The sequence below is a fragment of the Mixophyes fleayi genome, chromosome 1 (assembly GCF_038048845.1).
Source record: "Mixophyes fleayi isolate aMixFle1 chromosome 1, aMixFle1.hap1, whole genome shotgun sequence".
Taxonomy (NCBI): Eukaryota; Metazoa; Chordata; class Amphibia; order Anura; family Limnodynastidae; genus Mixophyes; species Mixophyes fleayi.
Window position 1 is genome coordinate 204210653 of NC_134402.1, and position 14067 is coordinate 204224719.

General features: G+C 37.5%; 1 protein-coding gene across 9 annotated transcripts in view; it reads left to right on the plus strand.

Annotated features, from left to right (window-relative positions):
• ADGRL3 (adhesion G protein-coupled receptor L3) overlaps nt 1-14067 on the plus strand; it is a 958921-nt gene that overhangs the window by 901823 nt on the left and 43031 nt on the right. For 4 of the 9 annotated variants that reach the window (XM_075204791.1, XM_075204784.1, XM_075204783.1 and 1 more), the window contains one exon: nt 8278-8295. The exons of the other annotated variants lie outside the window; for them this stretch is intronic. In XM_075204791.1, coding sequence (XP_075060892.1) covers nt 8278-8295 — 18 coding nt within the window. The remainder of the gene's footprint in view (nt 1-8277; nt 8296-14067) is intronic. 9 annotated transcript variants of the gene reach the window in all.

Genomic DNA, 14067 nt, shown 5'->3' on the forward strand with positions numbered 1-14067 from the left:
GCTTACTTTGCCACCGTCCCCTTTCGTTATTCACGAATACTATGTCGCAGTAGGAGGATCTGCTGCCACCACTGAACTCCTTTATGGCATCCAGAACCACGTTCCTTCCGGGAAACTGTCGCCGCTAGTGGTCTCCCGTGCTGGTACACTTGGGCTGGTACCCCTGACCGCTTACTATGGATCAGGCTGTTGGCTGTTGTAGATGGATCCCCCCTGGCCTATCACACTGGCCAGAGTTGCTGGGTAGCAGACAGAGTGGTGGTAGTAGGAGCTGGGTCCAAATTTCAGAACACCTGGAGGACGGATTAGATTTGGGGTCTAATCTGTAGGTCACAGGATTACAGCAATACTGAAGAAGTTGTCAAGCAGGATCTTAAAGCAGAGAGTGATGTTTATTTCGCTCATGTGTCCTGATAAGCACAGTTCCACTGATTAAAGGTATCAGTGGTCAGGTCAGATGTAACCTCAGAATAATACATTTCAGTGTACAAGATCTCTCTTTTTATACAGTTTTAGACACAGCCTCACATGCTATTTTTAGCGGTATTGGACACTCACATCAAAAGGTGCTTTCTTCCAACAGTTGCAGAATACATATTTCCTCCAAAAAAAGAACTCCCCAAGAAATGTTGCAAAACACCAAACAAGGCATTTCCTTACACCAAGATACACAAAATACTTCCTGAACAAAGGCTTATTGTATCCGATATATACATCAGAAATAATGCATTTCCTCTAGCAAGGTTAAAACAAACTAGTTTCTTCCCTGTTCTCAGAAATAATGATTTCCCTTACCAAAATATGCACAATATAAAAAAAAAGTGTATTTGCAATTATATAAATAAGCACCCTGCGCTATTTCCTGTAAATACATTTATACCATAAGTTACTTATAAGTGATCCAGTCACACAAATCTTGAAGCATTTTCAAAACCCAACTCTTTAGGCAAGCTTACAATATTTTTCAACCACCCTCTTAACCTCACTAGGTTACCCTATTACCACCCTTTATACAATTCACACAAGACAACAACCCTCTGACACCTTGACCAACATTGCTGTATGACTGGTTTACCTTTGCAATCTGGCTGGACTGAAATGTAGATTTAACCTCATGTATCCAACTCCCATTTACCCATAGATTGTAATCTTGCGAGTAGGGCCCTCTTACCTCTCTGTCTGTCTATATTACCTAGTATTGTTTTATTACTGTGTTTGTTCCCAACTGTAAAGTGCTAGGGAATTTGGATCAAGGATCAAACCTAGGCATTGAGTTTGTGGGGTAGGATGTATTGTCATGTTGTCAACTGAAATAGAAATGTCAGGTGTGTAACTTCTTTTGGCTGGTGGGAATATTATTAGCTCTGTTTTCAGATATTGAGTTTGAGGTGGCAATTCATAATGAAATGGCAGAAAGACATTTACTAAGGCAGGCCAACTCAGATGGTGATAGATCCTGAGAGGATAGATACATTTGGGTATCATCTGCATAGAGATGATACTGTAAACCAAAGAAGTTTAATAGTTTTCCTAGAGAAGTGGCATAGAAAGAGAAAACCAGAGGATCTAGGACTTAGGCTTGTGGTACTGGTAAAGGAAGCAGAGAGGAGCTGGATCCAGAGAAACCAACACTGAAAAAGCGGCTTAATAGGACCAGGTTAGAACAGCATCCTGAAGATTGTAGTGTTTGCATAAGAGGAGAGTGAACAGTGTCAGTTGTAGCAGAGAGGTCCAGGAGAATGAGATGTGGGAAATGACTACCAGATTTAGCAGGGATTAAATAATTTACAACCTTAGTCAATGCGGTCTTTGTGGTATGTTCGGGACAAAAACTACTGGAGAGGGTCCAATAGGTTGTGTGAGGAACGAAAGCATGTGAGGTGAGTGTAGGCAATTCTCTCAAGAATTTTGGCGGGCATGAGATTAAAAATTGAGAGTATAATTTAGTTTTTTTCCTAAATAGACTAATCACTGAGTGCTTGAATAATGGCGTAACAGTACCAGTAGAAAGAGGAGAGATTACAGATTTTAGTTAAGGTTGGAATGAGCACAGGAGATAGGGATTGACTAGTGAAAGTATAGGATCAAGAGGACAGGTAGGAAGATATGAAGAGAGTAGATACTTTACCTTTGTTTGTGGGATCACATGAAGAGAGGGTGTCAGAGGATGCAGAGAAGGAATTTATTTGGTTGTGTTGAGGATACCATTTCATTTCTTTTCAATCTTGTCCTTGAAATAGAAAGCAAGTTCATCCTAGTTATAGCAGTAGTTTTAGTACTGATAAGTTGGAGGGTTTGGGTTGCGAGGGTTGTGAAGAGATTTAAATGTGTTAAAAATCCATTTGGGGATTAGAAGCCTAAGCAGAGATGAGGTATTGGAAATATGTTTGGCAGAGCATTTCGATAGGAGTGGTAGATTGCAGTATATGTGAGGAAAGCATTAGAAATCCAAAATTTATGCCAATGACATTTTTCTTTATGAAAAAGTTTTTGAAGATGTCGCTGTTACTTTAGTGTGCCACAGCTGACATCAAAGTTGTGAAGATTGTGAAGAGTAGCTTGAGCCTAGCCCTGTTAGGGTTTGGTGAACATGTGATACTGCCATTTCAGGAGAGGAGAATGTAGAAATTAGGGAGATAATGTGTTGCAGAGAGGTGGAAAACTGTTGAAAATCAATAAAGTGAAAATTTCTGCAGGTATGAGGAGGTTTGGTAGACTTTGACAGCAGAGAGCTTAAAGTACTGGCGGAGAGCTTGTAGCTGATGAGGTGATGATCCCAGAGGGGAAAAGGTGTGATAAGGAAATCAGTGACCGAGCTTTGTCTAGAGACATGTGCTTCAAAAGATGTGAACGTGAGTGTTGGGACATTTGAAAGCACTGTGAATATGCAATTATGAGGAAAGCAGTAATCCAACCCCACCTCCTCACCAGGTCTTGAGGTGTGGGTGAAATGGAGGCTACCATGTGAAAGGGCTGCAGGCGAGACAGTGTCTGCTTGTGTAAGCCATGTTTCTGTTATAGCAAGAAGGTGAGAGAAAGAGATTGTGTATGAAATTGTGTAGTTAAGTTTGTTACAAACAAAGCGTCAATGATCACCACTCTAACATAGTATTAAATATTAACAAAATTATGTTACACACTTTAAAAAAACACAGTACTAAGGTAAAATGAGCTTCAGATAAAGGAGAGGATGAGAGTTACAGTATTTCTTGATGTTACATATCTGGGGATGAAAGAGAAAAATGATGATTAGGTCCAAGCAAATGGAAGAGAAAGGTTTGCATTACTTATTTGTCTCATACAGTAAAGAAGATTCCCAGTGGATTTGTAATGTGATAAACAACTGTTGTGGGGTATTTGTATTTCATTACATTTAACATGGAAAATTTTACTTTTGCATTTAAAAACACTGACATTTACTACTAACACAGGTCAAGCTATATTTCTATGCTATTGTAGGGTGTAAGAATACATATTTGTACGTCTGTTGTAGAAATACTGCTGATTTTGAGTTGAACATATCTTGATATACGTGCGACAACATATACACGCATGTTAGTCTTGAGCACAAAATACATCCAACTGTAAAGGAGACCCAAAATGTGTATTGCTAAATGTTTATATTGGTTATAAATCTATAAGGTATAGGCATTCGAAATATCAATCAATCTATACACTATGGAGAAGGGTTTAAGCTCTGTTATCATATCAGGCATTGTGGCAACCATATTTATGACGGGTGGCTGTAATAATCCAACACCATCCACTGGGCATTTTGCCAGTGAATAAAGGAGCATTTTTTTTATGACTGGCACTCGCTAATCACATTCTGTTATGACCGCAAATTCTCCAGTGTACTCTGCATTTAGAGAATAGATTCAAGTGAAATTTTATGTTACTTTGGCAGTTATGTTTGAAACTCTGCAACTCAGTTTTTGATGTCTACGCCTCATCATGCGATCGCTAGAAATGTAATTTGTCACCTGTCCAGAAAAAAATGTCTACCATTAGGCTTTGCTGTCAAATTCCTATTTCTACTGCTGTACCAGTAAAATGCTGTTGTACAGTAGCTCCCTATAACACCCTGGATATTGTGTCCCTTTCTATACGACACAGTATGGACATTACCGGAGTCCGTTTTCCTCCGGATAATACTTTATTTTGCCCTTGCCTTTGTTGTTTTTTTCTATGAAGATGATTTTTACTACATCCAATTATCTTACTTATTTTTTTAGTACTACAACGTCATGTATTCCCATACTATTTATCTCCACATCTCACCTTTTCTTTGTGTTTTCATTATCTCGGCCTACTATCACAGTTTGACTCCTGCATTAAATACATCAAGATGTTTATAAATGTTTGCTTTACGTTTTTACTTATTAGCCATGAATTAGAATTACTGTCATCAGGAGACATATAGGACAGATGTGTGTGGTATGAAATAGACATATGTTCTCTGCAAACTGGTATTTCTTATAATAATAATTTGGCCTTCTCTATGCCATTGGTATCTGATATCTCTCTCCCCCATTGCATACTGCAATTCTTTCATTCTGTCAGTTGAGCCAGTTGTTGAGCTTTTTAATTACATTCAACAGATCATTTGAGATTGATCACAACAGGTTGTAATTTTTTACATAATGTTACCCAAATTATTATTATTTATTTGATGTATCAAATCATCACAACTTACCAGCATTCCCAAGTGTAACAGAAAGTTTCTGACCAATTTTGTCTAACTCTTCCTTCACCTGAGCTCTTGGGATTCCATCAGCATTCCCAGTCCAGTGTAATACATGTTCACTATATAGATGAGAACCTTTAATTCTCTTTTCTTTAGGATATCTGTGGGTAAATTTATCAAGCTGCGGGTTTGAAAAAGTGGAGATGTTGCCTATAGCAGCCAATTAGATTCTAGTTATCATTTATTTAGTGATTTATACAAAATGACGGCTAGAATCTGATTGGATTCTATAGGCAAAATCTCCACTTTTTCAAACCCGCAGCTTGATAAATTTACCCCCTGGTCTCAGTTCACCACATGGACTTTGTTAGCCTTCCAGGATCTCAATATAAAGCAAATTGTAGCTTTTCATGTTCAGTGTAGAATTTTACACAATCCATTTTTAAGAAATATCGAACTGGACTTAATTAAACTTAAATCAGTTGTCACAGTGTAATTGTGGTCCCAAAATGACTGCATCATTATTGGGTAAGTTGGTAAATGCGGTTGGAGTATGACCTCTATTGACCTGCCTCTGTGTTCATCTTCCAACCATATTGTCAAGCCCTTGTGAAATCTGGCTTCTGGATTCCGTCCAGTTTTGCCAATTATGTCTGTGGCTGAATAATAATGTTGCTGGGTGCTTTTCCCGAGTGACAAGTGAATAGATGGCATATCAATTTCCTACATAAACAGAGCAGTTCTCAGGAAGGAAAGTAAACAATGTTTACGAGTAATCACTAAACACCTGCTTGGGATGTCCTTAATTTGGAAATGAGGAAAAATAACACAACCTCTAGCAGAATCAGATCACCATAATGTTTATAGCAGCAGGAGATGAGTTTCAGATTTTCTGGGAGGCAGTCTTTGGAGAGTCAGATGGAGGTAACAGGAAGTCGCCGAGTATAATAGTAAAAGGAGTAAGGATCCCCAACAGCACAAAGTAGTGAGAGACTTCTGTCAGGTTGGTGCAGGAAAACTGTGGTACCAAATGCTCCTCTATATGAAATAATACATACACACAAAAATAGAAAGAACTGCACTGTGCAGATTGATCGCTACATTAATAAATAATTATTGCACATAGTATATGAAATTAATTTCCTACATTTAACTTATTACTCGTTCTGCCATGCACATTTCCAGCTTGACCTGCAATCCCACCAAAATAGGCACAAAGAGTAGTTTTCTTTGGCAGTGGAATTTGAGAGTGCAGCTATATATCCTCAAAGTGGACTACTAGGCACATATGTACAAACAGAAATGCATTGTGAAAGTGCAAATATCAAGTTCAAATATGTATAAGGCCTATTTTGTGTACTTTGCACTAGACTGATAATCTGGTTTTTTTCTAGGAACATTTTAAACTTTGAGAGATTTATTTCATTTACAGTGTTTTTCACAACCAGTTTTAATCTAAAGAAAATTACTTTCAATTATTATCACTTGGAAATGTTTTAATTACAAATTTTCAGAAATCTGATATTCAAAGATCTAAATAAAAAACAAATCCCGAATGAGGAATCATTTTATCTGTTAAGAGCTGTGGTCAAAATGGGGGTGTATACAGTGGTATGCCACACCGCCACTTCTACTGCTTTGATTGTAAAACTATTAAATTCCATTAACTTACATTCCCATTACATTTTCCATAACTCCACTTCTAAAATGTCCATACTGCCACTACTAAATTTCCACTTTGACCACTGGTTAAGAGCATATATAAGCAGAAGAAAATATAAACAGAACCACTGAATTGCACAAGCAATGAGGTACTGCCCAAATGAAATAGCAACATTCAGTCCATACAGGGCCTTTATCAAGCCATAATGAATGATGTGTGAAGCCTATGTAAAAAAAATCTCCTAATTAAATGTTTAATGCAATTAGCATAATTACTGACATAATTTATTTAATTATACAAATGCACAAACTGTACAACAATATAAATAAATTGCACTAACACATACTGTAGCTATGCAAACATATTAAAAAACCAAAGTGTATTAAAATGTTATGGGGCCTGATTACTTTAGGAAAGTTAAGCAAAAACATTGAGTAAGTTTTCTGGACAAAACCATGTTGCAATGCAAGAGGAGCAAATTCATTTATTATTTTGCTCATATGGAAAATAATGGCTGTTTTTTCAAGTAGCATACAAATACTTGATAGCTTATTTGTACACTAAAAATTAAAGTTGATCTAGGAAAAAAGGCCAGTATTTAACTTATGTAAAAAACTCATTTGCACCCTTTGCATTGTAACATGGTTTTGTTCAGGAGAAAACTGAAGTAAAAAAAAGAGTACTTTCATGAATCAGGCCATGATCCTTAATCATATTCATTTTCACACTATGTTCAGAAGATAGAAGTAAAATATTGCTGGGAATTTGCGCAATAAAGGATCTATTTTTGCTGCAATGCAGTAGTACTGTTGCTATATTATTTTGCTTAACGCAAGTACTATGGCGAGTCTGCTAAAATGGCGTGCACGCTTATAAATGAGGGACTGTGGTTAAGTGTTGCGGGACCATTCTTTTTTTAGGAAGAGTATATACATCACTTCAATGTAAAGTTAAAGTTAATAATAATATACCCGTATTTGTGTTTTTGATATTTAATTTGTTTTCTAGTTAAGGTGTGTTTTTTTTTTTTTTTTTTTCTTTTTCCTTTCTCCTCATACCTATCCTCTTCATTCTCCTCATCACTGTCTCTTCTTTCTTTTTTACCTCCTCATATCTTCTAACTCCTATACACTGTACTTTGTGTCTACTACCTTTTCATTCTCTCCCTACTCATTTTTTTCTATTTAAATAAAAAAAAAATTTTTTCATCCTCCTTCTCCATCTCTATTTCTATTTCTGCCCTCTCATTCTCCTTTTACGTTCTTCCTTTATCTTTCTTTTTGCTTTCAAAATTTCTATTTTGCATTTCATTTTCCATCTTTCTCAATTCTTCTACTCCAGCTTGTTCTTTTTTTCTACTTTTTATCTCCGGTTTCGCCCCCTCATCCTATTTTCTTTTCTTTTTTCAATACTATCCTCTATGTCAACCTCTCCTCTGGCCTTTCATTTCATTCCTGCTTTTTTACCTTTTTCTTCAATCGTTTCTTATTTTTCAATGTGTATGTTTAAATTTTAAATTAACATACACAAAAGACTTGATTAGATTGTATACCGTATATTCATGTATTAAAATAAAGCAAATGTATTTTTAAATTGGCAAATTGACAATATGCGATGCCAGAAAAAATATCCGTTTTAATAATTATATTAATAACAATCATAAAAAACAAATTTGTGCAATTCTGAAAAATATTATCTACATTTTTAAGTCGCAAATGTAAAACTATGGCATTCACACTGCAATTTTTACAAATGATTTAGCAACTGTAAGGTGTGGCAGTTGTTAATTGAACATTAAAGTTTAAAATATTAGTTTATTTTCCTTTCCAGTATATCAACGACCTACTCATGTTCTTTATTTATGTTCAACTGTTGCAGTAAGCTTAATTATTGTTTTTTCTTTCCTTTTCTTCATGCTGTCACTTAGAGCCCTACAGAGAGACAAGTATGGGAGTAAAACTAAATATTGCATATCAAATGTAATTTTTTAGTTCAATTTATCATATTTATAGCATTATATAATTAAAAGGACTAGTAACAGTTATAGATAATATTCTTTTTCTGGAATTACTGCTGTATTATATGGTGCCCCATATGCTTATGATTCTTGGGTTTTAATATAATTGTAGATTTAGCTTCATAGAAGTGTGATTAGTGAGTTACCCATTCAGTCTCCTCAACTTATGTCTTCAGAAAATAAGGGGCACCAAACCATACAGCACAGATTAAAGTGAATAAAAGAAAATTATGTTATGTTACTGGTCCTAATAAAACAATTAATCATGTTTATTTTCATGAAAAGTAGATTGTTTTAAAATGTAACTTTAATATAAAATATTAATAGCATTCTTTGATTAATATATGGGGAATGAGAAAAATGTATGGGGAATGAGAAAAACAAATACAATATAGATGTTACAATGATGTGTTTCAAGCACTTTGTGAAAGCTGGTATATTTATGTGATCTTATTTATATAAATACATAGTTATATGATATTTAAACATTTCTGATATTTTAACTCATTAGGGTGGTTTTTTTGTGAAGTGTGAAGTAATTATATTCATCATTCTTGCACATTCACTATACTGTAATTTAAATTGCAACACACAGAAATGGTTTATGAAGCTAATAGAAGCATTAAATCTAAAACTAAAATGCATAGCTGCACACTATATGCATGTGCCTGTCGGCTAAGCGGCAAACAGAGAATCCTGCCTGACCGCTTTGATTGTGTTTTAAATACACAACAAAATATCTGATGCAAATGTGGTTGAGAACTTAGAATGCAGTGATCATCAAGCAGTTTGTTTTAATTTAAAGACAGATACCAACTCAACACACAAAAACAAAGGTGTTAGATTTTAGGCATGCTTACATCGTAGAGATGGAAAAATGTGTAAGTGACTCTTTGTCAGCGTGGAGGAACTTCAGAGAAGTGCTAGAGAGCTAGGAAAAAATAAAAAGTGCTATACTTAAATGATCAGCCCTTTGTAACAAAAGGGTTAGGAAAAGCAAAAGGAAGCCAGTGCAGTTTTCACAAGAAATAGCAAGTATTGTGAAAGCAAAAAATATGGCCTTTAGGAAATATAAGCAGACTCAAATTAATGAAGACAAAGAGGTGTATCTTGTTAGACAGAAGGAGACTAAAAAGATAAACAGGTGTGCAAAGGCACAAGCTAAAGAGCAAATGGCCCAGTCAGTAGGTAAAGAAGCAAAACAAAAGGAGGAATAATAAGACTAAAGACAGGGTGAGAGTCTTGTTGAGAGAGACAAGGTAATAGCAGATCATCTTATTATATTTGCTTTATGGCCACCAGTGCGGCATTATCTCATAGAACAGGTAGAAGAGGTCTTCACCTTTAGCAGCCGCCTTTCCCGTAGAGACTGGTTGTGCTCACAGGTACTCAGATGCTCCCAGGTCTTATGCTCAGAGTAGTATGAGTTTATGCTTACACGCAGGGCCGCCATCAGGGGGGTACTGTTGTACCGGGCCCGGGCTCACCAGGGGGCCCGGTGCAACAGCTCAGCACATACTTACCTGGGTCCCGCCGCTGATCTGTCACAGGCAAATCACATGATCGCAGGGGGAATGAATCCTCCACCCCTGTGATCGGATCCTGGTGCCTGGCTGTCACGGTGACAGCCAGGCTGAAGACAGAATAGCGGAGACCAGCGGCGGGACCCAGGTAAGTATGTGTTGCTCATGGGGGGGGGGGGGGCGGTTGGCACGGGGGCCCGATTTTTTTTTTTTATTCTGTAGGCGGCCCTGCTTACACGGTAGCGCACAGGTATAGGAGGTTGCACATGGAGTAGCGACAGGCCAGATGTCAGCAGACTGGACAGGGCACCAGAGGATATGTCAGGTATAGGCAGGAAGGTCAAGGTCACAGGCACAGGTTCAGGATCCAGGGACAGGAGTAAGATCAGGATTACTAGCAGAGGTTCAGAATCTGGGTTCAGGCAATAGATCGGGGTCAGAAGCACAGGTTCAGAGTCCAGGAACAGGCAAAGGTCATACACGGGTAATCAATCACAGGTCCCACACCAAATAAGAACAGGAGCAGGAAGCAGTACTGGAGACAGGACACTATAACCGGCAGTGAGGCTCAGACCTCACTGCCTTAAATAGTACTAAGAGCCAATCAGGACAGAGAAGGACAGGACTGACAATCAGCCTCAGGAGGCAACTAATTAATTACTAGCTAGAACTAGCATAGGTAATAACATAAACCAGGAATCATGTATAAAAATATAAATGAACCAGTTTAAATTATATGAGAGCTCCCCCTGGTGTTGGAGGATGTCCCTACACCCTCCTACATCTATGCCACAAGGATAATAACTGAGCATAGAAACTAAAGCACGCGCCCGGCTGCTAGTTCACTCCAGGATGCCACATACCTCCGCGGCTCTTGACAATTTGCTCAGTGTTCACTACGCAAAGAGGAAGGGGCTACAGTTAAGTTGCAAGTATATTCATAAAAATGATGTAGATCCAAGTACATTTACAGAGGAAAAGGTCCTAACAGAGCTCTCAAAACTGAAAGAGGATAAATCAATGGGGCCAGATTGGATACATCCAAGAGCTTAAAGGGGTGCTATTAACACCATTAATAGAATTATTCAACCAGTCACTAGCTACAGGAGAAATTCCAGACGACTGGAAAAGAGCAAATGTAGTCCCACTGCACAAAAGTAGAAGCAATGAAGAGGCGAGCAACTACAGACCAGAGACCCATACATCTGTGTTGGGGAAATGTATGGAAACACACTTAAAATAAACAGTTGTAGAATATTTCAGATGCAGTAAATTACAGGATCTCAAAGAGCATAGATTTACTGGGAGGAGATCATGTCAAACAAATCTTATACATTTTTTTTTGACTGGGGGACTAAAGTAATAAATAGGGGAGGGAGGAACATAGCTGTAGCTTATGCAGACCGTTAAATAAACTTGAAACTTGGGATTGGATTCTAAGATGTTTGAATGGATAATATTGGTTGCAGGATAGAAAACCGAGAGCTGTAGTACATGAAGTGCATTCACAGGAGGGAAAGGTACCTCAAGGATCTCTACTTGGACCAGTGCTTTTTCATATCTTTATTGGCGACATAACAAATGGTATCATCATCATCATCATCATTTATTTATATAGCGCCACTAATTCCGCAGCGCTGTACAGAGAACTCATTCACATCAGTCCCTGCCCCATTGGGGCTTACAGTCTAAATTTCCTAACATACACACTCAGACAGAGACAGAGAGACTAGGATCAATTTGATAGCAGCCAATTAACTTACTAGTATATTTTTGGAGTGTGGGAGGAAACCGGAGCACCCGGAGGAAACCCACGCAAACACAGGGAGAACATACAAACTCCACACAGATAAGGCCATGGTTGGGAATTGAACTCATGACCCCAGTGCTGTGAGGCAGAAGTGCTAACCACTTTGCCAACCGTGCTGCCCATATTATTAAAGGGATAGTATGCCTTTTTGCAGATGACACAAAGATATGCAACATGGTAGACACCAGGAGGGGTAAAATAAATGATTGATGATCTACATAGACTACAGGAATGGTCAAGAGTGAGGTAACTACAGTTTATTGCTAAAAAATGCTAAATCATGCACTTGGGTTTCAAAAACCCAAAGACTAAATATAGTATTAATGGCACTATAATGGAAAACCGCTGAGAAGGAAATGAATCTAGGAGTCACTATTTCAGGTGACTTAAAGGCAGTTAAGCAAAATAATAAAGCAATGAGAAAGGCAAGTCAGATGCTTGGTTACATAGGGAGAGGAATCGGTACCAGAAATAAGAAAGTAATAATAGCAGTGTATAGGTCATTGGTACATCCTCATCTAGAATACTGTGATCAGTTCTGGAGGCCATAACTCCTAAAACATTAGACTGTACAAAGAAGGGTAACTAAATGGTGCATGGCCTACAGCACAAAAACTTTCTTGGGAAGACTAAAAGATCTTAATATGTATATTGATCTTAATAGGTATAGTTTGGAGCAGAGAAGGGAATGGGGGGGCAGAATAGAAACGCTCAAAAATATCAAGGGTTTTAACAAGGTACAGGTTGGAAAAATTCTTCAAGGGAACATAAGTATTAGAACACGAGCACTGAAACTGGAGGGAAGTAGGTTTAGAGGAAATTGGAGGAAAAATTATTTCACAGAAAGGGTAGTGGATAAGTGGAAAAGCCTCCCATCAGATGTGGTAGAGGTTAATATAGTAGAACAATTTAAACATGCTTAGGATATAAATAAGGATATCTTTAGGTCACGATTTCCCAGGTATGACCACGGAGAGGGGATAAGTGGTTATAATGAGTTTATTCACAAACACAGATGACAAGGTAACTCACGAGACAGTTCAATGTGCAGATGAGAAACAACAGGTAACTGCAATAGTAGATTTCAACAGGCAGCGTGGAACTATAAGTACCAGGTATAATGGTTGAAGATGCAGGAGTCCAGTAGCAGGTAACAGCAGTAGAGAATACAATGAAGTAATTTGCAGGAGTCCAGATAGCAGATAACAGCAGTAGCTGAGCACAGGTAATGCTCATAGGAATGATCTGGCCCAGACTGTTTGAAGCAGGCAGGTTTATATAGGCCTCATGCAGCTGAAACCACTCCCAGTGATCAAGGAAAATAATCAAAGTAGCACAGTGGCCCCTTTGGTGGGCAGTGGTACTACAAGTAGAATACATAACAAATCCAATAAAGTCACTGCAGACAGCAGCTGCAGAGTGCAAGTCGTGACACTTTACAAAGGAACTAGATCAAATAGGATTTGAGATTACCATAGGTTAAAAAATGGGCAGACTAGATAGGCCAAGTGGTTCTTATCTGTCGTCAAATTCTATGTTTCCATGTAATCAAAGTGGTCAGACAGTATCCGACATTCACATGGACATAGTGGTTGGCCACTGTCCATAGATGATGAATGATGGCGCCAAGTAGAGGTATGATGGTAAAGACTGTAGATGTAACTATGTAGGATTAGCTTCAAATGCTCCCTCACTCATCATCTTTGTATGTTGGCTCCTGTACAACACTATCCTGACCGACAAGACCCTTCACCTCCAAGTACCTAGTATCATACTTACCAATATTAATAAAAGAAACAAAATGTAATAAGAAAAGAATACAAGTATTTTCTCTCTACCAAGAGAAATAGAAATCACTTACAATGTCCATTGTATTTTTGTACAATAATGCGGGAACAATATGTGGGAACATATTATATTTATTTATACATATTTTTATAGAACAGTTTATTGCTTCTCCCTGGAGCCCAGAATTAAACAAGCTCCTGTAACATACTGTATATTTAGGTTTGCATGTATAATAAAGAAGGGACAGAGCATAGAGTAAGTTCTCTCAAAATTAGGAATAACACATAATTTAGTTCCTTAATGAGGGATGCAATACAGGTTTGGGATCTTTTATTTGAAAATCCGTTATTGTAAAAGTTTCGATAGACAGAAAAAAGAATGTAAATAATTGTTGCTATTCAGTGATAATTTCATACACACATCCATGACCACTAATTATTTCTTCCTAAAGTCACTTTGAGGAATGACTAATCAATTTAGTGGGGAGAGTAAAAGCTGGGGGAAATAAGTAAAAAACAGGTCATTTTTAAACATATTTTAATATATTTTAGGCATGGTGAAAATCCAATCCAGATAATA